This window comes from Gallinula chloropus (genome assembly GCF_964237585.1).
Source record: "Gallinula chloropus genome assembly, chromosome: 8".
Classification (NCBI taxonomy): Eukaryota; Metazoa; Chordata; class Aves; order Gruiformes; family Rallidae; genus Gallinula; species Gallinula chloropus.
Genome location: NC_140093.1, coordinates 3,926,664 through 3,951,957, shown reverse-complemented (window position 1 = coordinate 3,951,957; position 25,294 = coordinate 3,926,664). Strand labels below are relative to the sequence as shown.

General features: G+C 51.8%; 1 protein-coding gene across 1 annotated transcript; it reads left to right on the top strand.

The window, feature by feature from the left end:
- Positions 1–6,336: 6,336 nt before the first annotated feature.
- BOK (BCL2 family apoptosis regulator BOK) lies at positions 6,337–24,620 on the top strand (the record flags this gene model as incomplete). The annotated part of the gene is made up of 4 exons (XM_084267378.1): positions 6,337–6,559; positions 10,020–10,148; positions 17,748–17,911; positions 24,495–24,620. The coding sequence occupies 4 exons, from the start codon at positions 6,337–6,339 to the stop codon at positions 24,618–24,620; spliced, it is 642 nt and encodes a 213-aa protein (XP_084123504.1).
- Between the last annotated feature and the right edge of the window lie 674 nt (positions 24,621–25,294).

Here is a 25,294-nt window from a genome sequence, read left to right as displayed (position 1 = left end):
GGGGACAGCTGCTGGGTTGATACCTGGTGTTTGATTAAACTCTTCTCAGGCAACATTTCCAGAATAAGGTTCAGGAATACCTGAACCAGCAGTGTGAAGCAATAGGCAGCAGTGGCTCTGGCAGCTGGGAAGGGTGATGGGATCATGGGCTCCATCAGCAGAGGGGTGGCAGCAGGGACAGGAAGGGGATTGTCCCTCTCTGCTCTGCCCTCCCCAGCTGGAGTCCTGTGTCCAGAGCTGGGGCTCCAGTACAAGAAAGATGTGGGACTGTTGCAGAGGGGTCAGAGGAGCCACAGAGATGCTCAGAGGGCTGGAGCAGCTCCCCTGTGGAGAGAGGCTGGGGGAGCTGGGCTGGTTCAGCCTGGAGAAGAGAAGGCTGTGGGGGGACCTCACTGCAGCCTTCCAGTCCCTGAAGGGAGCAGAGAAACAGGAGGGGAATCAGCTTGTTAAAAGGATAAATAATGGCAGGACAAGGGGGATGGAGTGAAGCTGAAGGAGGGAAGGTTTAAATTAGATATATGGGGGAAGTTCTTTGCAGAGAGAGTGGTGAGGGGCTGGAACAGGCTGCCCAGAGAGGGGGTGGGTGCCCCATCCATGGGGGTGCTCAAGGCCAGGTTGGATGGGGCCCTGGGCAACCTTGTGTAGCTCCAGGCCTGGAGGTTGGTGTCCCTGCCTGTGGCAGGGGGGTTGGAGCTCTGTGATCCCTGGGGTCCCTTCCAACCCAGACCATTCTATGATTCTCTGCTAATACCAGTAGTGATGTTCTGTGATTCAAATCACAGCAGATTTGCCAACATTAAATCCAAGCTGCAGTTCCCCCTTCAGTGTATTTGTACATCAGGTCTGGAATGCACCATATCATATTTTCTTGGGTCCTATTAAGCTGCTACTTCCAGGTATTGTTTTCCTGTTGCAGCTGGCAAAATATTTCTATATAAAAAGAATTGTTTCTTTAGCCTCCCCACTCCTCCTGCACAGCTCTGCGACCCAGAGTTGTAGGTGTTTTCACAGCCATAAGTGAAAACTTCACAAACACAGGAAAAAAATCAGCCAGGAGGAGAAGGGAGCACATTAAAACTGCAGCAGGTTCAGGGATGGTTGGGCACAAGGCCTTTCTGCCTGGTTACAGTGCCAGGATTTTGCCAGAACATCTTCTCTCTGTAGGGAAACCTCTTGCAGGCAGCAGGGGCTGGTGGGCTTGGGTCCTGGCTCCCTGGTTACTAACTGTGTGGCTCTGGCATCTCTCTGCTTCTCCTTCCTCTTCCTCTGCAGGTGTTTTAGTGTTGTGGTGTGTGGTTCCTGCTGGAGCTGTTGTAGGCTGTGCAGAGTGCCCAGGATTGGCGCTGTGAGGTGAAACAAAACCCCTGGTAGAAACCAGGCTCTGTGAGCACAGGGCTGGACATGACCTCCCAGGACACTCAGACCCTGTCACAGCCTTGCTGTGCTCACACTTAGTTGGCCACTTTGCTTCCAGTGCAACGGTTACAAGGCCCTTCCAGAGATTTATTTCTCTACTGGGTTAAACTACTTCATATCAGGCACAAGCTGCCCACGTTTAGGCAGCTGCTGTGCTCTCACCAGGAGGGTTTCTCTGGGGTTTGCTGCCTCTCAACATGCTCCTAAATCGTAGTCACTCTCTCTGTGGTCCTCTGGTTTCAGTAAATGAATGCTCAGAGCTCTTTTGGTTACTGCACCTGGGGTCCTGTGTTCAGATTTGGGCCCCTCACTGCAGGAAGGACATGGAGATGCTTGAGCATGGCCAGAGAAGGGCTGCAAAGATGGTGAAGGGTTTAGAAGACAAATCTTCTGAGGAGTGACTGTGGGAGCTGGGATTGGTTAGTCTGGAGAAGAGGAGACTGAGCAGAGACCTCATCTCTCTCCACAGCCACCGAAAAGGTGTTTGTAGTGAGGCGGGGATCAGGCTCTTCTCCATGCTGGCCAGTGACAGGATGAGGGGAAGAAATGGTCTGAAATTGGGTCAGGGGATGTTTAGGTTGGAAAAATTTCTGTACTGAAAGGTCTGTCAGATACTGGCACAAGCTGCCTGGGGAGGTGGCTGAGTCACCATCCCTGGAGGGGTTCAAAAGAAGAATAGATGTTGTCCTTGGGGACACAGTCTAGTGTTGGACCTAGTAGGGCTGGATAGATGGTTGGACTTGATGAGCTTTAAGGTCTTTTCCTACCAAAACCATCCTATGATTCTATGATTCTGTTCTATGACAGGCAGGAGCTGTGCTGCAGAGCCCCTTGTTCCAGCCAGAACACTGTCATGCCAGTAGCAGCTGTGCTGGGAGCAGTGGTTTTGGGTGATGCAAGCTGTTTCTGCCCTGTTCCCTTACAGTCCTTTGCCAGAAAGGGTCTTTCCAGAATAGATCTGTTGTAGCCCAAACACACTAAGGGGCCCAGATTAAATTTGGCAGCTCCTTGGATGGTAGCACACTGCTCTTTTGTGGTCAGCAGAGCACAGCGTGTTGTGGTTTCATCTCCTTCAGCACGAAGCTGTGGTTTTGGTGTATAAATAACACAGGTAGGACACCCCACAGTTGTTTTGTTGTTCTTCCTACAAAGTGTGGGGTGTCACACACACAGCCCCCATGTGTCTGGTGTTTGTACCCTCGCTGCAGGGTGGAAGTTGAGGGGGTGCTGCATGCTGTGACAGCCGGTCAGGGGACACGTGGGGTTGGTTTGGCATCTGCAGGGAGCTGGGAGGCACTGTGGCACTTGTGTATTTGCCAGAATTCTGGGGAACATTATCACTAGTTAAGCAGAACTGGTATTTAAGCACTCCTCTCTGTGTCAGGGCGCTGTGGAATAGGCACAGTTTAAAGAGGATTACTGTTGGAAGCTGTCAGCTGCTGCAGGAAGCTAAGGCAGTACAGGCTGGGGGATGAGCTGCTGGAGAGGAGCTCTGTGGGGAAGGACCTGGGGGTCCAGGTGAGTGACAGGGTGGCCATGAGCCAGCAGGGTGCATGGTGCCTAAGAGAGCAAATAGGATCCTGGGGGGCATCAGGAGGAGTGTGGCCAGCAGGTCACAGGAGGGGATCCTCCCCCTCTGCTCTGCCCTGGTCAGGCCCCACCTGGAGTGTTGTGGCCAGTTCTGGGCTCCCTGGGATAAAACAGACAGGGATCTCCTGGAGAGACTCCAGAGGAGGCTACACAGATGATGAAGGGCCTGGAGCATCTCCCCTGTGAGGAAAGGCTGAGTGAGCTGGGGCTGCTCAGCCTGGACAAAATAAGACCAAGGGGGGACCTTATGAATGGTTATCAGTATCTTCAGTATGGGATGCAGAGGGAACGGCCAGCCCCTTTTCAGTGTCTGTGGGGACAGGACAAGGGGCAGTGGCCTCAAGTTGGAGCATAGGAAGTTCCACACCAACATGGGGAAGAACTTGTACCCAGTGAGGGTGAGGGAGCCCTGGGACAGGCTGCCCAGGGGGTGTGGAGTCTCCTTCTCTGGAGAGATTCCAGCCCCGTCTGGACACCGACCTGTGTGCCCTGTCCCAGGGAGCTGCTTTGGCAGGGGGTTGGACCCCATGGGCTCTGGAGGTCCCTTCCCACCCCTGTGATTCTATGACATAATTTTTAATGATTTTTCAACCACTGCAAAGGTGAGAATCTGGTTGTCCAAGAGACCATCAGGCAGCCTTTGCGGAGAAGGGGCAGTAGCACAGGATCTCTGCAGGCTTTGTTTCAGCACCCGTGGGACAGGCCTCTGGCTATGGCAACTCTATTTACATTTGGGGAAGGCTGGTGGTTAAAAAAATTCCTGAGAGCATCTTTCAGCAAATACTTGTGGTGCTGGGGATGCTCAGTCACTGTCACTGCCTTAACATGAGCATCTCAAGCAAAGCTGGGGCTCCCCAGCCAACTGCTGCTGCACTCTTGTACCTCTCCTTAACCCTCCCAAAAAACCCAGCACAGAAGGAGGATCTGTCATTGGAGAGAGCCCAGACTTCACTTGCAGCCCCTTCCCAGCACAGCAAAGCAGCTCCTGCAGCCCAGCTAGACCAAATGTGTGCTGTGTGTTAAGCCTGGGCCACTGGCCAGTGTTTGATACATCCTATAATAAGGCTTCCTCATGCAGGTTGTTTGTTCCTTTTCATCCCTCAGGGTTGAGACCAGCAGCAGTGCAGGTCGGCTGTGGGTTTTTCTTGTGATCAACCCCTTGGGGAGAGGTCTGCTTGCCTGTGTCTCTTCTCCAAGGTAAGGAGCCAGAGATGACGACAGTTGCTTTTCACTTCTGACCTCCCTTTGGAAAGGCCAAATTTCAAAGATGAAACACACCCAGTCCTTAATCTACAAATTGCTATTTGGTGTGGGGGGGAGAGGAGGGAGGGTTGTGTTTGGGCTGGTGGAATTTATTGTCTGCAGGAAACTTCTCCTTTGAAAACTGGTTTTGGTTCAAATCATAACGCAGACCCCAACATTTGCATGTGGTCTGGTGAGTCGACAGAGTATCTCACACACACAGAAAAACCCCTGAGCATTGTGGCATCAGCACAATAGTGCTGCAACACGAAGTGGATGTTGAAATTAATATCTAAGTACGTTGGAAACGTTGTCCTTCAACTTTATACCTTACTGTCCTGAACACCCTGAGATGAGCTGGACAGGCTTCCACAAAACTCCTCATCCTGGACAAACTTTCCCATCAGCAAGCCCAGCTGGTTTTATTTTTAAATGAACCCCTGAGCTGCAGCTCTCTCTGTTAATCACCCTCACTGGTTCAGATCGACCTGGCACCAGTAGCCCAGCAGTTACCTGCCCCAGTGCCTGGCCAGCATCAGCTCTGCAGAAGGCGCCGTGGGAACTCCCCAGGAGCAGTTCCTATTTCAGCAGTGCATTCATCACCTCCTCTTCCATGGGGCCACCTGCTCCAGAATTTACACTCCTTCCCTCGCCCCCAAGACAACCCCCTGGGACAAACCCCCTGCTTGCTGGCAGTAGAAACACAGAGAACCTCCTTAAGAGAGGAGAGAGGGGAGGAGAAAACGCTGCTCTGGCTTATAGCAACCCCACCTCCCAGTTATTTCATCTTCCTTACAAGGCTAAAGCTAGAAGCTTTCCTCTGCTGCCTGGGTTCCTTAAAAGCAGCAGAGCAAGCCCCGAGGATCCCGGTGGAGCGGAGCCGGGATGGGAGGCTGAGGGAGATGTGGAAGGAGGGATTGGGGTGAGAAGGCTGGTGCTCTCCAGAGAAGCCTGACAGTGTCCTATGAATCCTAAACCAAGTGTCCATTGATGCAGATCCTCTGGAGAAAGGTGAAGCCAAACCCAAAAGGAAATCAGCAAGGGGGACAAAAGTGGGACCTGAGAGGTAAATATGTTTTTCATTGGGGAAAACAAATATAGCTGCCTTTATTTATTTATTTATTTATTTAAAATCATTATTGTAAGTAGATGTCTAAAACTGGGGACTGAAAAATACCTTTCCTAACATCTGAATGAAGGCTTTGGTCTGCCTGTGCCTTCAAAAGCAGCACTGCATGGAAAAGTCAGCCCCACAGATGAATTCAGGCGTCCCTGAAGAAATGCTGAGATTTCTCTTTAGGCACCTGGAAACTTTTTCAAAATCTGCTTTTCTGTTTTGCTGTTTCTGATACCACTAAAGGCTTTTGAGATGCAGTATGTGTGCTGCTTTGGGGAGGGGGGGGAAAGAAGAAAGAGAAGAAGAGTCACAGAACCAAAACCTAAGCTGAGAATGTGATAAACTGTCTCCAGTGAGACACTTCAGTCTCTCACACCCCTGTTCCTCTAATAGTGCCATTTCTTCAGAAGGATCCATGACCTACTGAGCTGGAATGTCTGTTGACATCTGGTTGAGGTTACTGTAGCTGGTATTTGGGCTTTAGGGGTGGTTTTTTTTCCAGTTTAATTGAAACAAGCTGAGATTGTCTGTGAATTCTATGAATTGTTTCCACACTGGAGTCTCTCTGAAGGGTAATTCTGGGACTGAGGGATCTGAACGGGAAGAGAGGAAACACTTTGCTAGTTCAAAACTGCAGCTGCCAGCGAAAGGCTGAGTGGCTGAAGGACAGAAGTCGTTGCCCCTTGTCTCTAAGATGTGCAGAGACAGCCTTTTTGAAGCATGATACTACTGACTTTAACATCAGGTATAATACTTGGGCTTCTGGTTTACATCTTCGCAGTGCTAGAGGACTTAGAGATGCCTTTATTCAGCAGGTAAAATGAAGAACTGGCCTTTTGAGAATAGCTGCTGGGAGCTGTGACAAACCAAGAGACCAGAGGATCACTACCCAGCTCCTGCAGCTTCTCCCCTAAAGCATCAGGTCAGCCATCCAACAAGCATCTGCTGAGCTGGGGGCTCGGCAGCCAAGGATGGAAGTGCTACGCCGCTCCTCAGTCTTTGCTGCAGAGGTGATGGAGGTTTTCGACAGGTCTCCCACTGACAAGGAGCTTGTGTCCCAAGCCAAGGCTCTCTGCAGAGACTACATAAATTCCAGGCTCATTCGAGCAGGTGTCAGCTGGAGCAAACCTGAGTACAACACCCCAGTGCCTGGCGGTAAGCTGGCTGAGGTGTCCACCATACTGCTGCGACTAGGTAAGCTGTGGGTGGGAGCTGACACCTATATGGAGAGATTCAGCCCAGACTAAGGTTGCTGGAACTGATGAGGGCCAAAAAAAGCTGTTCATGTGATGAGAGAGAGGATTTTCTTCTCTGTTTTGGGCATTTAGATTCGGGTCTGGTGCTTTTTCCCCTCAAGAGCTCCTTTACCTGCCTTCCCGCAGCCCCTCGCAGCCCTGGGACTCTGCAGAGCTACTTCTCTGAGGACTTACAACCCCATAAGAGCATGATGCAGCCCAAGAAGCCCTGACAGCGTAGGGCTCTGGCTGTGGAAGAGTTTTTCACAGTAGCCTCAGTAGTCTTTGTCAGCTCAGCATTTTAACAGCTCTTGCAGCCTTCTGCTCCAGACACAGATGCTGTGGTGCAGCCCTAGCTGGTGCCTAGCAGAGAACTGGTGCCTCTAGACTCGAGCTTCACCAGTTGCTCACCCAGCTGCAAGGCTGTTTCATTTGGGGGGTAGATGCTTAGACCATGTGTGTTGGAGAAACCCTGCTTTTCAACTGCAGGGTGTTTCATTTCCCTTTGCAGACCTCAGTCACTCAGCAGGACGTGGGGTTTCTTGCTCTTTGCTGGAGCAAGGAGGGGTTGGCTGACATTGCCTGGCCAAACTAACCAGCCCCCATCACAGCCAAGGACCGCTGGGCTGCAGGGAGAGTGGTTTGGAGGTTATGCCTGTAGGCTGCTGTGTGAAGACATGCTCTGGAGTTGTGCTTGTACCAGGAGAATCCTCTAAATGCTGACAGTTACCTGGCTTTTGGGTTTAGGTTTTAGCTCCCTGCATGCTCGAGCCATCAAGCTGTTTGTCCTTTGGGATCTCAATACCCTCAGTCTTGGGAGTTGCTTACAACATCCCTTTTTGCTTGCAGGCTGGTAGATTGGTTCACATCTGGCTTGGAAACTACCACCACTAGCATTTGCATTTGATTTAATTACACTGAAGTTCAAATAAGTCTGGTGGAGTAACCTTTAGCTGGGCCTAACCAACTCAGGACCAGGCTGGTCTCCCTGTTTTCTCATCTTTGGTTTGATGTTATCCCAGATTTCTTCTTAAGGCATTGCTGTGTTTCTCTTAACAGACTTTTTTCTTTCATTCATTCTTTTTTTCACTCTCCTATGCTGATTCTATTTTTGTTTTCAGTGCTTGTTTAGTCTTCAGGGGTTTTTTTGTTCTTCTGTCAATCTCACTGCCTCATTATCCTCCATTTCTTCTCTGCCTGGGTTGGGGGGTTGAGATTTGTTTGCTTTAAACCAGATCTTCTGTGGGTGGCCAGGAGCATGTTAAAGGGCAAGCAGGTGGCAGACTGGCTCTGAAGGCGTCTCCTGGATGACTCTCCTGTTACTTATTTGCATCCAGATGGAATGATTTGGCTGATGGCTCAAGGATCTTGGTGCCTTCTCCAAGCAAATCTGTTTGGAGAGGGCGGTGTGGTACCCATGCAACAAGAAGGGTGAGCAGTCCTCCTTATTTAGGAGGTTTCCAAGTCTTGTGGAGCCAGAGCTCATCAGCTCAGTGAGGCTTAGCAGCTCATTTGTGCAACTGATGAGTCAGAGGTAGTAAAAACCTAATGGTAAGGCCAAATGAGACACCTCAGACCAACCTGACAGATGTGTCAGAGGTCTGGTCTATCTGAACTTGTCTCTGCTCTGGCCAAGTGCTCTTTCACCTCTGCACTGAACTTCTGCATGTGGGAGCTGTCAGTGCTACCCTGCTTTTCCTCTGTGGTTGCTGGAGGAAGGAGGAGAAGCTCAGAAATTGCTCTAAATGGTGCAACACATGTGGAACATGGGCACAGAAGACTGACACCAATGTAACCTGTGCTGCTGGCGAGCTCCTGGGGCCTCTGTGAGCCTGGAACTGCTTTTCTTCCCAGATGCACTTGCCTGCCCTGTGCATTGCTGCAGGGCAGAGCCCACCTTAACAGCATACGTGCCTCCCACCCCAACCCAAAGGGGCCCTGGTCTCATCTGGGGCCTCTAGGCACTGCTGGGTAAAAGTGGCGTGCTGCTCCCAGCCTCCCATGCCTCCCTCTTGGCTAACCACGGGCAGGGCTATCCCAGTTTCCTCCCATTTACAGGGAAGCCCGTGTGCTCCCTGTGAGGAGAAAACAGATGTTGAGTAGTGCAAGTTAAGGTTTCCTCTTATCAGGGCTGACCATGTGTTGGCAGGGTTTCCTCTTGCCATCAGCTTGTGTGGGACAATCCCACACACACAAAGGGTCAGGAGAGGTCATCTGGAGTTGAGCTGGGCTTTGCTGAGTGCCAGTTAAATGAATTACAGGTCGGTCACTAAGGGCTCTGTAACAAGCTCCTGACTGGGCTGACAGCTCTTTTTCTAAATGAGCTTTTTCAGGAGGGATGCAAAGCTGTTGTGACAACCCTCCTCTCTTCCCCTGGGTGCTCCAGAGCACCTTTGTGCAGGAGAAGGATGTCTGTGTCCTACATCTAAACCAAACAGGCCTCCCCATGCACAAAGGGGCTCTGTCCCATGCAACGTTTGCATCGTGAGATGCCGTGCAACCCGTGTGAAATACCTGAGAACCCCTGTAGAGAGATAAATCCACGGGGGAAACCAGGACTTATTCATTCTGCAGCTCAAAAAGTATTTGTTTTGCTAGCAAGAAAAAGGTTTGCTGCTGTTGCCAAAGCTCCATAACTCAAAACGTGTGGGAGGAGGTTCTCTGCTTGTCCTTGGTATTTCCGTCTTGGTCTTCAAGCTAGCCTAACACCTCCAACCATTTCCCAGCCAGGGAGAAAACAACCTGGAGGTGAAGGCACATGCTTTTCTGTGTGTGTGTGTGTGTGTGTCAGGAGCCTTACTGCTGAGGAGCCAGCCAGGCAAATGAACATCTCTCTAACAGTTTGAAGGAGAGAAAGAACTCTGTGCCTGTGTGAGCGTAAAATAGCTGAGCTGATAGTCTGCTCAATTAATGCTGTGCAGCCCTGGGTGGGTCCTTGGCTTTCATCAGCCTCCAGCATTCTTGAGTGGCTCTCATCTGGAGGCTCTTCTTGTACAAGTCTAATAGGGTGCTGAGAAAGGGCGTGCAGCCCAAACCCTTACCAGACATGGCTCCTTTCCACGTCTGAAGAGAAAGGAGATGGTTTTGCTTATCTGAGGCCTGGCTCCTGCACTGGAGGAAAAGCAGGCTGCCAGCCTGGGAACATCATTTATAGTGGGGATTACTGCAGGCACACCAGTGGCACAGGGCCACTGCCAGTCCCCGCTCCTGTTAGAGGTCCCAAGTGCAGGGGATGTGAGGAAAGCAGAGTGCAGGCATCAGGGGGTCACATCAAGACAACCCAAAGCACTCTGCTGCTGAGCTGAACCCTCTCCGGCTGGAGGGGTACATGGGGTGGCCCCCCCCAGGCTGTAATCCCTGCGTGGTGAGGGCAGGATTTTGCTGTTCTGCATGCTGACTCCTGACTCTTTGGTTCCCAGGGGATGAGCTGGAATACATTCGGCCCAACGTCTACCGCAACATCGCCCGGCAACTGAACATCTCTCTGCACTCGGAGACGGTGGTGACAGACGCCTTCCTGGCAGTAGCTGCACAGATTTTCACTGCAGGTACCGTGCCCTGACAGATACACAGACAGGGCTGGGCAGAAAGGAACAGGATGGGGCCTCCTCTCTCGGAGAAGGCATGTTTCTGGGATGGCCTGCAAGGTGGGGCCTGGTTTCTGAAAGGGCTGTGGGGCCCTTTGGCCATGTGCCCTGCTTTAATGATTTAATGAGAACTCCTCTCTGCTCTTGTTCTGGCAGGGAAGTGCCAGGTTTTGTTATATCCTCCTGGCAGGTTCTCGCTCATTCTAGAAGGCATCTCCTGCCCTTCCTTTCTTAGGAGGTGGTGTTACCTCATTGTGCAGGGAGGTCACTCATTCCAAGCTCCTTTGCTCACCGTTGGCAACAAGGGAAGATTCATTACATGGGAGTCTCCCTTGCTCCAGCTCGCAGTGATGCTAGGAGCCAGAACCAACTCATCACAAGGGAGTTCCTCTCCTCCTGGCTCCCTTTCCCCCAGCTGGAGCCAGAACTGCAGTGGAGCTGCTGCTTCCCATTGCTGCTTCTCATTTCTTGTAGGCAGAGAGACAGGAGCCGTGGCCCTCGGGGCTGTTCAGACAAGCAGGTGGTGTGAGCTTTCTCACTGCTCAGATGTGAATGTGCTTCTGTTTCCATCTGATCTCAGAGATTCAAATACAAGATACGCTCTGTGCTGTGCTCCTGGGAGGGAACCTCACGCTCCCATGCCTGTGATGAGGAATGCAGTCTGGGGGAACAGAGGGAAGAGAAACCTTTTATGTAAAGAGATTTATGTCAGGTGAGCCCTGGGTTTTCAGTAGTGTCTGGTAGTGTTGTCCATGGAAGGGACAGTAGGTGTTCGACACAGGAAACAAACAAATTAAAACACCTACCACAAACCATTCAAAAAAGCTAAAAAAAAAAGGAAAAGCCCCAAAGATGGCTGCTTGATAGCAGCATGGTGCTAACAACCATTGCTAGAACCCTGGATCCAGCAGCCTTGACATGGGAAGTGTCCCAGGAGGCACTGATTCTTGCTGCTTTGGGAGTAGTTGGTACAGAATAGAAATCCAGGTTTCTGGTTTAGTTTCAAATCAGTTTCTTCACTCAAACCCTTCCGAATCAGCTATGCATCTTGATGTGTATCACCTTAATGTGTCTGAACTGTGTGGGAACCCCTGACACCCCAGCCCTCAGAAACAAAGTGTGTTGTGGCTGAGAGCACAGACCCTCTCTGGAATCACAGCAGGTGAGAAGGACTGCTCAAGCAGTGCTCCTGGCAGGTTCAGCAGGGCAGATTTACCTCCCAGATCAGGGAAACTGAAGCTGCATTGTAGGAGATGGGTGGGATTGGGTAGAATGGGGTCCTGTAGCTGGGAATGCAGATTGCTGTTGCACCAGCTGGGGTGGGAGGCTGTCTGGGCTCAGAAAGCAGGAGCTGAGTGAGCAGAGACATCTTAGTGTGGCTGTTCAAAGTGCAGGTGCCCTGTCTTATCACTCAGTGCTGAGCTTTACGTGCGCTGAGGCTTACTGAAAACAAACCAAGGTCAAATTTGCAGGCTCAGGTGTTTGTATTCCAGGTAAGCAGGTTATCTTATTAGATGACTATAGCTGACTCCATCAGAACTGGTCTACCTCCTCCACTGCTGAAGCAACCCAGGGAATGAAGGCAGAAAGGTGGATGGCTGCAGGAGGAGCAAACCGTGCGTGCTGCTGTGCTGCACAAGCATGAAGCTGGGGAAAAAGCCCTGTGGGGAGTCCTGCTTTCACCAGCCTGTACTGAGAACTGCATGTTCTTGGTATTCTTCAACTTCTCAGGCTCAGGCTGTGTTGCTAGCACTGCTCCTTCCCTGGGGACACGGGGCTTCAGAAAGGGCTGGCTGCACAGGGGGTGGATTCAAACCTTCCTGGTGCTCTCTGGGCTTCATGTTTTCTTCTTTTGCATCTCTGCCTCAGAGCAGCTATAACAGGATAACCTGTGAGCCTGAAGCTGGGGTTGTGTATTCCCTTGCTTTTCTCAATTTGTTGTTGAAATTTCTCTTGCTAGAAGGCTGCTGAGTGGCAGAGGGGGAGGGTTTTGCTGATTTTTCAGCATTCCTGGATCTCAGCTGCAGTCTCAAGACTCGGCATTTAATGCTAAATCCAGCAAATCAGAGTTGGCTGTGGCAGCCAGACATTCATTCCTAATTTTTTTTCATAGTTCAGAGGAAAGAGGCTCTTACTGAGCAAAGGAAACCAGAAACTCAAGTGCAGTCTGAGGTTTTGTGCCAGTTACCAATGGCTAGAGCATCTCAGCCTGTTTTTCACTGTTCAGTTTCTTGAGAAAACAGCTAAAGACTGACCCTGCAGTGCCAGAACATCCTGAGGAGCCCTGTTAGTCACTCACAATGCCCTTCCAGCAAGGGACTGGGGGATTTTGACCCTATCTTTCTGGAGAGGTTCTCTCCTCAATCTTTTCCACGGCTTGTTTCCACATTCTGGTGTTGTTTTGAGTCTTTGCACAGTAGCTCCAGCTGTGCTCACTTCCCATCCACACTGTGTGCAAGTCTTGACTAAGCAGAAGCCCTGGGTGGCCCTCTCAAGAAGGCAAGACTGAGGACATCTAGCATCCTTCTTAATCCCACTGCATGGGTAGACTGTGCCACATTCAACCTCACAGCATCATCTCTCCCAGTTATCTCAGCTTTGGCTCTTCTCTGCTGCAGCAAGGAGAGCAGGACTAACAATGGCAGCTGAGAATACAGGCAGAGAGCATAGCAAGCCTCATGCTGTGTTTTGCTTTCATGTCTCCACACAATCTGTTAGCCATTCAGAGTGAGGAGAGCCTGTCTGGGTGGAGCCTGGCACTGCAGAGCCCCATCCTGCTCTTGGGTGTTGAAGGACCATGCAGTAGCATCCCCTTGGTGGTGATGCCACTGTTTCTGCTGCTCTGCAGGCAGCAGGAGACTTTCCCCTGGCTTTACCAGGCTTTGGATTGGGGCCTGGCTGAGCCAGCATCTACATCCACTGGTTCAGTAAATCCCAGAAGGAAGGGATGGCTTGATGGGAAGTCAGACTAAGAAAAGGGAGATGCATTTTCCTTTCCTGACCAGTTTCCTCCAGCTGGGAAGAGGTTCTAGGCATGAAGGTGCTCTCAAAGCTTCCCTCCTGGTTTTGTCCCCTTGTTGGTGCTCCTCAGTTTTTAATCAAGAGTGCATGGGCTGGAGGGAACCCTCTACACAGGGATGCATGGTTAGTGGGTTCCCAGGGGGAAACACTTCCCCTGGCAGGAGCAAATGCTGTTAGAAATGCATCCTGCTGCTTCCTCCCCGCTTCAGCTTTAGGAGCTGAGCTTCCTGCCTTGTGCACACCCTTCTTGGCTTCTTCCTCTGCCCCAGAGGAAAGTGTCTGGTGTGTCTGGCTGTTTGCTGCCAGCTCTTGAAATGCAGCACTCGGTCGTGTTTCTCTTAGGTCTGACTTGCAAGCTCTGCTTTGATGCTGAGTGGAGCAGAGGGAAGTTTATTTGAGTAACCTTGCATAGTGTGGTGCTGAGACCGCACAGCCAGGCTCATGGCTTCTTGAGCTCTCCCCTGGGGCAGGCAAGCAGTGGGAACACTTTCAAGAGCAGTCCTCTCCTGCTAATTCATTCTCCCTTGGGCTGGCCAGTGTTTACATACCTTCAGCCCTGTGACCGGCCCTGAGTCTGCAGCTGGTATTTCTTAGTTTTTAACACGCCTTCTAAGCAGCTTTCCACGTTTTCTCTGCTCTTCTGTTCCATCTCCATGAGCAGAAGCTTCAGAGCTCTTCCCTGCTTCCATCACGCCTTTCTGGAGGGGTTTTCTGTCCCCTCTTGTCACTAGCTCCTGTGCCTGCACTGTGGGAAGCTGTGAATAGGTGGGCTCACTGGGTGATGACTGCCTGTTCCACCCAATGTGGGCAGCAGCCAGGCCTTTGGAGGAATTTGTGGCAAGACAATGTGTCTCCTCTGCTCATGTGCACTGGCCAGATGCAATTCCAGCTTATGCAGGGAGATGAATTGAGCTGGGGTCACCTTGACCCTGGCCTGGACATCACAGGGAGGGTGGAAGCACTGGCCTCTCAGTAGACTGGGCTCCTGTACTGCTGCATAGGGAAAGCTGAGAGAGAAAAGTTAATGGAGCTGGTAAAGTGCAGCTGGGAGCTGCTGCACCCTGTTCCCCAGCCCTGCTTGGGGGGCTGCTGGAGCCCTCGTGGGGCAGAGCCCCCTGCCACAGGCATTGCCCAGCTCTGGTCTGGAGCAGCTGTTGAAGGTGTCTGCGCTCCCTCTGGGCTCTCCTACAGCTTTGTGTACAAACAAGAGCAAAAGCTATGCCCTGCTGTCTCAGCTGAGAAGCTGACACCATCTTCTGGATCTATTGGAGTTTCCCTGGAGAGAAACGGGGTGAAATCAGGGAAGCCCCTTTCCTCCTCTCCCACCCCTGTGGTCCAGCTCCACTGGCAACAGGAAAATCAGACTGAAAGATTGGTTTGACCCTTCCAAGCACACTCAGTAAGGAAGAGAATAATGGGAAGTGACTGCAGAGCCCTTCATGTCCATCACCACGATAAGTATCAGCCAACAACTTGCCCTTTTCCTGGTGTCCAGGTGACAGGGAGAAGGGCTCTGTCCATCTGCTGGGGAAGCATTCACCTCATGCAAGTCCTGCACCAGGCACCACCACTCAGCAACGTTGGCAGAGAAGCCAGAGCTGAAGGACTTTCTCTACATCCTCCTCAGGAGGAGACACCTGGACTGAGGTGGCTGTAGAGCAAAGTGCTTTCTGTGGTAGGGGAATCTATGGAGCCTCTTTCATTCTGAGGTTGGGAATGTGCTTTTTTATTTCCTACTGGAAAGAGAAACTTAGGTTTTAAAGAAAGCTAACCAAGGCTGAGGGTATCTGCCTCTACCTGGGTGGCCTCAGCCCCTGTCACTCATAGGCACTGCCATGTAAGTATCTCAAAACTAATGGACTTGCCTCAGACATTTCAGAGAGAGTGCTGTGAGTAAAACCTTGGGAATAAGGCATTGAACTCTTCCCTGGAATTTTGGGTATCACAGAATCACCAGGTTGGAAAAGACCTTTAAGATCTTTGAGTCCAACTGCCCCTGACCCATATCCCTGAGCACCTCATCTGCCCCCCTGTTAAACACACCCAGGGACTCAGCCCCCTCCCTGGGCAGCCTGTGCCAGGCCCTGACAACTCTTGCAGGGAAGAACTTTTCCCTCCCATCTGCTCTGACCCTGCCCTGGCACAGCTTGAGCCCATTGCCCCTTGTCCCATCTCCTGTCCCCTGGCTGAAGAGACCATCGCCCACCTCTCTGCACCCTCCTGGCAGGGCAGTGGAGGTGGGGAGAAGGTCTCCCCTCAGCCTCCTCTTCTCCAGGCTGAACACCCCCAGCTCCCTCAGCTGCTCCTCATGGGATTTGCCCTCCAGCCCCTTCCCCAGCCTGGTTGCCCTTCTCTGGACTCGCTCCAGGACCTCAATGTCCTTCTTATGGTGAGGAGCCCAGAACTGGACCCAGGACTCAAGGTGCAGCCTCCCCATTGCCCAGCACAGGGGCAGTGCTGGTTCATGTAACTCAAGATGCAAGGAGCCACCTTTCTGCACCTTGCACTAAAGCTGAGGTCCAGGAGACTGTGCTCAGCGAGAGACAACCCCTTAAAGCCTCTTCCATCAGGTGCAGAGCTATTGACCTGCACCAGGACAGCCTTTTCTTGCCAGGGGAAGCCCTCCATCTAGTATTTTCTCTTGTGTTTTCACAGCCTCTTCCTGGCTCATTCTGCTGGCTGTCAGGGTGACACCCAATGTGAGAGAGACAGATAAATAGTGTGAATACCACACAGGCAGCGAACTTCCTGAGTGACAGCTCTGGGGAAGGGACACCACAGGGCCTACTCAGAAAATAAAATGAGAAAACTAGCCAATTTAACAGTATGAACAACTTCCTCTGATCTTGGAGCTGGTGCTGACAAAGGACAGAGCGGCACAGGAGACCCTGAGCATCTGTTGTGACTGCTGTTGCTGAGCCTCCATGAAAGGACCATCCATGGGTTTTGATCTTGCATCAGTCATGAGTATGAAAATGACTGTTTTGGAGCACTGGGTGGATTTTCCTCAGTCTGACAAAGCCACTCCTGTGGCTGACACTCCAACAGTTTCTCTAAAGTTTAGTACTTTTTATTAAAACAGACCAAAAAAGACAGCAATCCCTAAAAGTGAGAGTCTGAGTGGCCCCTCTGGGAATATGAGGAGCTCTGCTGCCTCTGAACAGGCGTGAGGAGTCTGGAGAACCATCACTCTGGAGTGCAGTGAAGGAAAGATCCCTTCCCTTTAGTTGTATTTGAGGGTTTGCTTTTTAAGCTGATAGACTGCTGAGCACCTCCAGCTTCTAGACTGTGTGTTTAACCCTTTCTGATCCTCAGCTCCACCAACTGAACCAACCTTTCCTTCCTCTCACCTGTTTTCTTTCCGCTGCAACCCAGTGGGAATGGCTTTGAGTTTTACACACTCAAACTTCACCTGGCCTCTGGCTACCTTTGGGAGAGACCTTGGCCAGGCTGTGTGTGTTATTATTGCACATAATAAGTTAGGGGTGAGGGATTAAACATCCCAGTGGACCCAAAGGAAATCCACGTGCCATTGTGCTGTGGTGGTTCCTCTACGTGGGTGCAGAAGGGTTGTGTTTCCAGGTCACTGCTCATGGTAGAAGCCTGGTGAGGGGACTGCTGGCTGCAGTGTTAAAGCAGGGAGGATTTATGCCTAGCAGGGATGGCAGAGTGTGGGGGAGACCCAGGGAGGTTGGCTGGTACCCAGAACTGAGCTCGAGCTCTTATCGCGAGCGCTAACAGGAAGATGACTGCTGCTGGGATAATGTCCATGGAGCGTTTGCTGCTGGCAGGTCAGCCCAGCAGGAAGGCTGGTTTTTGGGAGATTAGATAGCTGCCTGACACTCCATCCCTGTGCTGCCTTCAGTGGGGTGGGATTTAGAGTGTTAAGTTTATTGTAGGCATGGTGGCCAAGTTTTTGAAGCTACCTGGTTTTGAGGCAGAGACTGAGAGGTAATCTTTACATCAAGGACCAACCCTCTTGGCCCTGAAGCTTTGCCTCCCTGTTTTGCTCTCGTGTTAGGATAGAACCAAGTGAAGATACTCAGCTTGTGTGCTTTGTGTGTCCCACTGGAACTGTCTCCTCTAGAAAAAAACAGGAATGCTTTGTCTTATGAGTGTCTAAGGGTTGTGCTGGCCACAGAAAGCCCAGGCAGCTCTAGCTCTCTGAATTCAGTCGCCTCCTGTGCAGCACAGTGGCAATATAAACCATGGTGGTGCACATCTTCCCTACTTTGATGATGCCTTCGGGCTGCTATCTCCAAAGCTGTGCTCTCAATGCTGAGATGGGCTCAAAACACGCCTGGGTCTGACCATTTGATTCTGCTTCTTCAGGTGGTGAGTTTTCCCCAACCCTGATTCCCTTTTTATTTCTTTCTCCCATCCTGGAGGTCATACAAATCTGTGGCTGCACCTGACCTGAAGAGCTGCAGGCATATGCAGTGTGGGCACATGTAAGGGAGGAGAGCTGTTCCCCTTGGTTATCTGACACTGAATTATGCATGCACATGTAAATCTGAATGACTTTTCCTCTTGTCACAGGCATAACGTGGGGCAAGGTGGTGTCTCTCTATGCTGTGGCAGCTGGGCTGGCGGTGGACTGCGTGCGGCACGCACAGCCAGCCATGGTTCACACCATCGTAGACTGCCTGGGAGAGTTTGTCCGCAAGACCTTGGTGACGTGGCTGAAGAGGAGAGGAGGCTGGGTAAGAGATGCTGTCTGACCAAGCTTGCTTCCACACATGCAGACCGGAAAATAGCCCCATAAATTGAAGTGAGGGACCCCAATGCTGCCTTGTGACAGTGTCACAGAGTGATGGGGGTTGGCAGGGCCCTCTGCAGCCCACCCAGCCCAACCCCTGCCAGAGCAGGGTCCCCTCGAGCAGGCTGCACAGGGCAGCGCCCAGGATCACGGGGGCTGAATGGCTCCAGAGATGGAGACTCCCCAACCTCTCTGGGCAGCCTGGCCCAGGGCTCTGCCACCCTCCCTGCAAAGAAGTTCCTCCTCATGTCCAGGTGGAACTTCCTCTGCTCCAGTTTGTGCCCATCAGCTCTTGTCCTGAACACAGACTGACCCCCTCCTCCTGACCCCACCCCTCAAGTATTGATAGGCATTGATAAGATCCCCCTCCTCAATCTTCTCTTCTCCAGGCTCCCTCAGCCTCTCTTCATCAGAGATGTTCTCATCCTCTCAGCATCTCCATGGCCCTTTTCTGCCCCCTCTCCAGTAGCTCCCTGTCCTTGTTGACCCGGGGAGCCCAGCACCACACACACTGTTCCCGATGAGGCCTCCCCAGGGCAGAGCAGAGGGGCAGGAGAACCTCCCTGGACCTGCTGCCCACACTTTCCTTGATACACCCCAGGATGCTGTTGGCTTTCTTGGCCACGAGGACACGCTGCTGGTCATGGTCAGCCTGGTGTCCTCCAGGACTCCCAGGTCTTTTTCCATAGAGCTGCTTCCCAGCAGGTCACTCCTAACCTGTACTGGGCCTATTCCTCCCTAGGTGCAGGACCTTGCCCTTGTTGAATTTCACAGGATTACTGTCTGCCCAGGTCTCCAACCCTCCCAGATCTCGCTGTATGGCAGAAGAATGTGGAATAAGATTCTCTTCCACAGTCCTGTGGCCACCACTGTCCTACTTACATCAGTGCTAGGGTTCATACAGCTCTTACTGTCTTGTGGTCCCATCTTCGATGACATCAGCTATTCTGGTTATCAGCTTCCAGTGCAGCTGTGCCAGGCTAATTCAGTCCTGACCCACCAGTGCTGCTTCCATTCCTGACTTGAACATCTCTGGACCTGCCAGCAGGAGACCATAAATAGGGGCCATTCTCTTGGGATCATTCTCTTGGGCAGCTGTTTTCTAGAAACTGAATGAATGAGGCCTGCCAACTTAGTTCCTCTTTTAGCTGGCCCATAGTTCCCCAGGTCAAAGCGTGGTATATTAATGTGTCTTCCCACCACAAAGGATTTTAAAGGGCTGGTAAAACCTGGTAGTTTGTGCCATTCCCTGCCCTGCCCCTGATGATGCTCCATGAATAAAAGCTGTAGTGCACTCAGGCTCTGAAGGGCACTTGAAACACCCATCAGCAGTGGGAGGACTCGTGGCTCTGTCACTGACCTACCCTGAGACTGTGGGTAGGGCACAGTGCTGCTCTGCATTGGTGTGTGGCTCCATATCACCTGGATTTAAGCATCCTGTTTCTTTGGTTCTCTCTCCACCCAGAGGGAAATAGCTCCTGTGGATGGTTCAGGGCAAGAACTATACTGTGTCTTTCTAGGGACGTCCCCAGGAGGCTGAGATTGCTGGCTGGCCATGTTATTAGCACTTGGCAGTTGGGCTGAGTACATATGCAGCAGGGTCTCTGTGCAGGTCTGGCAGGGATACAGACACTCCCTGGAGCGATCCAGCCAAAAGCACTTTGGTGTTCTGCCTGGCAGATGCTGCCTAGAGCTAAATATTGCCATGTGACAGCGCTGAGCTTATGGGACGTCTTGTTCCCAAGGCATGCACTCTTTCCAGACAAAGCTACTGTGGCAGATTCCCTGCTTTCTGAGAGATGACATTTATTCCTGAGCCATCAGGAAATTGTCAGGCTCCCCACCCCACACAGACCAGGGCTGTGGGGAGGGTATGGTGTCTTTTCCCACACCGAGCATTGCTCCTCTGTGCTGGGACTTCCCAAGTGTGCATGTAGCTGGTGCAGTCACCTGGTGCCTCAAGGAGTGAAGGCAGCTTTTTGATGGCCAGGTTCTCATCTTGGATGTCTTGCGTTGACCAAGTGTCACAGCCACCTTAAACCATCCCTGCCATGCCTAAAACCGTGTGACCTTGAAATCCATGGAGTCAGGGAACTGGCTGGTTGGGCTGAAGAGTAACCTTTGATTTGAATGCTCTGATCTGATTTGCCCAGGGAGTCTGTGGAGTCTTCTTCTCTGGAGATACTCCAGACCCATCTGGATGCAGACCTGTGCAGTATGAGCTGGGGAGCTGCTTTGGCAGGGGGGCTGGACCTGAAGAGCTCTCAGGGTCCTTTCCAACCCCTGTGATTCTGTGATCTGTCTGTGTCCACACAAGTAACTGTGCTGAGATAGGTGATGTGGATATATCCTGGGAAAGTGATTAAGCAGCACTGTTCCTGCCTCTGAAATCCTCAGTATCCTCTGAGGCTCACATTGACAGGGTACCTCTAGAGCTTGTTGAGATGTGTTCTCTGAAACAATCTCTCTTTGGAAAAGATCCAGTTTCATGAAAATGAAAATGTTACACAGGAATGTGCCTCCTCCTGGGCTCCAACGATTGTTTTGCTCTTTGTTTTGGGAAAATATGCATGCTCTGATAAGTCAGCATCTTGTTTTCATTTTTATATTACATGCTTAGGGATCAAAACAGGGTGTTTTGAGAGTTCCAAATGGATATTTTTGGGAAGTTTGTAGCATAGCAAACAAGCCACAAAAGCTGTCCCCTGACCAGACGTGGTTCTTTGCAGCTGAGGCCATAAACCCTTCCCACTGCTAGCTCCTTGTGCTGATCATCTCTCTTGGGGAAGCCAGAGCCCTGCAGCAAGCAGGGACACCATGCAATAGTGTCACTCAGAACCCCATACACCCTGACCTTGAACGTCTCCAGGGACAGGGCCTCCACCACCTCTCTGGGCACCCTGTGCCAGTGTCTCACCACCTTCAGAGTGAAGAACTGTTTCCTCATGTCTCATCTAAACCTGCCCAGCTCTAGTTTGAAACCATCACCCCTCATTCCATCACTCCATGGCCTTACAAACAGTCCTGCCCAGCTTTCCTGTAGGCACCTTTCAGGGACTGGAAGGGGCTCAGAGGTCCCCCAGGAGCCTTCTCTTCTCCAGGCTGAACAAGCCCAGCTCTCCCAGCCTGTCTTCATAGCAGAGGTGATCCAGACCTCAGATTGTCCTTAGGGCCTTCTCTGGACCCTCTCCAAGAGCTCCATGTCCTTCTTGTGTTGAGGTCTCCAGAGCTGGATGCAGCACAGCAGGGGGGTCTCACCAGAGCAGAGCAGAGGGGGACAATCCCCTCCCTCCATCTGCTGGCCACACCTCTGGTGATGCAGCCCAGGCTGCCATAGGTCTTTGGGCTGTGAAGGCACATTGTTGGCTCATATCCAGCTTTGTGTCCATCAGAACCCCCAAGAAAGGGAAGCCAGATCAACCAGAGCAGCTGGAAAAGCTGGCTGGCTGTGCTATTACAGCCTGTCCCCAGTACCCTCACTGGCAACTGTGGGCTGCCACGAGGCAGTACTTTCCCTCTAGAAATGAGTGGTTCCTTCAGCCTGGAGAAAGGCTCCTTAATCCTCTTGCCATCTGGCGTGGTGCTTCACGTGAAGGTTCTCCCTCTTGATCCAGGCACTGCAGCGTGAGCTTCCCCAGCCTTGTTCCCAATGGGCCAGACCAAACGGCTCTGTAGTGTGGGGACCCTTTCATCTGCTGCCTGCCTGAGCTGGGGGTTGGTTTGTCTTGGCACAGAGTCCCTGTTTCCCCTGTGCACGTGGCCCCTGTCTCTTTGGAGGCTGCCAGGAGGAACCAGCCTGTGCCCTGAGCCATTTCACTGTGGGGACTCTGGAAAGGCATTTCCACGTCTCTGCTCAGCAGGAGGTTCTCATGTGGCTTCTGTAGGATGGGTAAAGCTCCCACAGACCAAAAGACCAAACTAAAATGCACCTCTTAGGAGAACCATGGAAAGGTTTAACCCTGGGGAGAGAATCACAGAATCACAAGGTTGGAAAAGACCTTTAAGGTCATCAAGTCCAACTGTTCCTGTCCTGTGCTGACCCAGATCCCTAAGTACCTGATCTACCCTTTTTTTAAACACATCCAGGAAAGGTGACTCAGCCCCCTCCCTGGGCAGCCTGTGCCAGGCCCTGACAACTCTTGCAGGGAAGAACTTTTCCCTCCCAGCTGAGCTGACCCTGCCCTGGCACAGCTTGAGCCCATTTCCCCTTGTCCCACCTCCTGTCCCCTGGCTGAAGAGACCATCGCCCACCTCTCTACAACCTCCCTTCAGGTAGTTGTAAGTAGTGGTAAGGTCTCCCAAGTCTCCCCAAGAGTTTCCTGCCTGGGCAGTGGCTTTACAGCAGAACAGCAGGATTTCTTTCTTTTTTTAGCAGCCCTTACATACATTTGGTACAATTTGCCCGTGGCTTGAACTTGTCTGAACAATTAACAGGCGGAGATCAAACTGCCACTGCAAGTTTATCAGTGGCTCAGAAGGCTCCAAGACCTGTTTAATTAAGCAGCTTTGAAGTTTTCCATCCCAGTGCCTTATCAGGTCGGCTTTATTTGGGTAACAATAGCTCAGGCGGTTGTTCAACAGCTGAGCAATTTTATCTAAGCAATCACCTCACACATTTGGAAGTGCTCCTGGCTGCAGCTCCTCTTGATCAGCCGCAGGGAGGTCACTGCTCCTGGGAGGGAGCAGCCTCACAGAGTTCACCCCTTCTCCTGTGGAAGGGGAGCAGCTGTAGCCAGCCTGGTGTGCATAGCTGAGCTACCATGAGGCACTAGTGCCCTTCAGAGCTCAGGCTTCTTATCGATGGGCTACCCCAACATCTGAATACGTGTTCAGACAGGCACCTGAACGTTGTGACAGCTTGACACAGCTGTGGCTTAAGTTTGTCACCGTGCTGTTCCCTGGAATTGGACAGGCTGAATCGGTTTGGACTTTCTCCAGACGCAAGCAGGGCGAGCTTGCTCAGCCACCACCTGAAAGCATTTAGGCAGATACACTTTGCTTTCCTCCACACCACCAACAGTGTACCTGTAGCCACCAGCACTACATTGGAGCATCTCCTGCTAGGTGCTACCTTGGCTGCTTGCTAAGCTTGCTTGTGCTTGCACAGCCAAAGGCAGCAGCATTTCCGTGGTGTTCAGCACTCCACGTGCCAGTTCAGCTTCCTCCTGTCATCTGGTTTCCTCCTGTCTGTGAGGGCCTGTATTCCTTCCTCCAGCAATCTCTGCTTGTCAGTTATCTGTGGGCTCAGCATCTCCTAACACTCCCTGGAGACTGGCAGGGTAGGTGATTCAGCGTGCCAGCCTTCCAGCCTGCCTCACAGGGGAGGAACTGCTGGGACTGCCTGGACAGGCTCTTGAGGATGCTGCTGTCACAGACCTTTGCTCTGCAGGTGACAGTGGAGTTGGCTGGTGCAGCCAGGCTTGTAAAGGAGAAGCTTTTGAGGCTGATGAATATTTGCCCTCCTTGAGACCCAATTCTTCACATTTGCTGCTCCCAAAAGCTGTTTCTGAAAACAGCAGCAGGTTGATGTGCTCCCACAGATGCTACAGTCCCAATCTCCTTGTGCTGGGCTGGAGCTTAACCACACACTCAATTACATTGCTGGCAGGACTTTAATTTGCTTCCCCCACCAGAAGACGCAATTTTCCATCTACCCCTGTCCCATTCACTTTCCCCTCCAGGTATTTTCCACCTTCTCCTCCCAGTGCCAGCTGACATCCTGTCTTCATGAATCTGCTGGGTCGGTGTTATTTTCTATTCATGGCAGGCCAGCTTCTGTTCTTGTTAATACTTGAAACCAGCTGCCCAAGTGATCTTTAAATCTGGCCCACGCGTCTGGGAGGCATCTCTGCCAGCGTGTGTATTTCCACAAACAAAGCTTGCATTGCTTTAGTTTTAGATTGGGGGTTGGCTTGCTTGAACGAGTTCCAAAGGAAACATTAAGGCAGGAGAAAAAGTGCAAGCAACTTGAGCTGATATTAAACAGGCCAACCTCTGGGAAGCATCTTGCTTTGCAGAAAGGGATGAGAATGCTGATACTGCCAAGGCTTCCCAGCCCTTCCAAAAAGGGGAAGAAAGTTTCTTTTCTATAGCTCTTTGAAAAGGAAAACAATCTCTTCCTGTAGCACGTCTTTCCCTGACAGGGCATACTTCACCTTGTGGAGACTGAATCATAGAATCATAGAATTGCATGGGTTGGGAGGGACCCCAAGGATCACAGAGCTCCAACCCCCTGCCACAGGCAGGGCCACCAACCTCCAGGCCTGGAGCTACACAAGGTTGCCCAGGGCTCCATCCAACCTGGCCTTGAACACCCCCAGGGACGGGGCACCCACCCCCTCTCTGAGCAGCCTGTTGCAGCTGAATGAGGAGAATGCTCTCTGCAGAGCTGCCCACTGAACGTCTGGCAGTGGGTGGTGAGGGCTTGTGGCTGTGGACAGCGTGGCAAAGCGGTGCTGGAGCAGTGGTGGCTTTTGTGGTTGTGGGCATCTCTCTACTGACCATCTCTGTTTCCTCCTCCTCCTCAGGCAGACATCACAAAGTGCGTGGTGAACAGTGACCCCAGCCTTCGCTCCCACTGGCTGGTGGCTGCTGTTTGCAACTTCGGTCACTTCCTCAAGGCTATCTTCTTTGTCCTGCTGCCTGAGAGATGAATTGGAGTCGCCAGGTGCAGCACCCCTACCCCACCTCCTCCCCCGCTCCAGAAGCAGTGGTAACAGCAATCTCTGAAGAGGAAGAAGAGAAGCACTGGGGACAAACAGAAGCCTTGCTCTCTCCCTTCACCTGGGAGTGGACAATCAACCACAGTCTCCCTTTTTTCCTTGTGTTTTTTTTTTTTTCTTCTTTCCCTTTTTCTTTTCCTTTGCAGCCACAGGAGCCTCTCTCACCATGAATCCTTCCAAGGGTCTTGCTTCCCTGGGTGACTCGGGTGTGACGTGGTCACCACCAGTCCCTGGGCATGCTGACTGAACCTGTGTGCAGCGTGGGCTTTCGGACCGCTGTTCCTCGTGGCTGTGTCGCATGCTTACCCTAGTGCCAGGCAGAGGGGAGATGATCTGAAAGGGGATCCCTCCTCTGTTGCATGGGAATCCCCAGCCTGCCTTGTGTCAGCTCTTCTCCTTTCATTTGGGCTTCAGCTCCCTCTCCTCCTTTGTACCTAACCCTGCCTGGGTGGGCGCTGCCCGCAGCACAGTGGAGGGGATAATGCAGTGTGGGCTTTTGGCATGATAAAACCAAGCTGAGTGTCCTCAGATGCTTCTCCCAGGCTTGGATATTTTGGAAATCACCTTGGAAGTCAGAGAGGGGCAGGATTAGAGGGCAGCTGCAT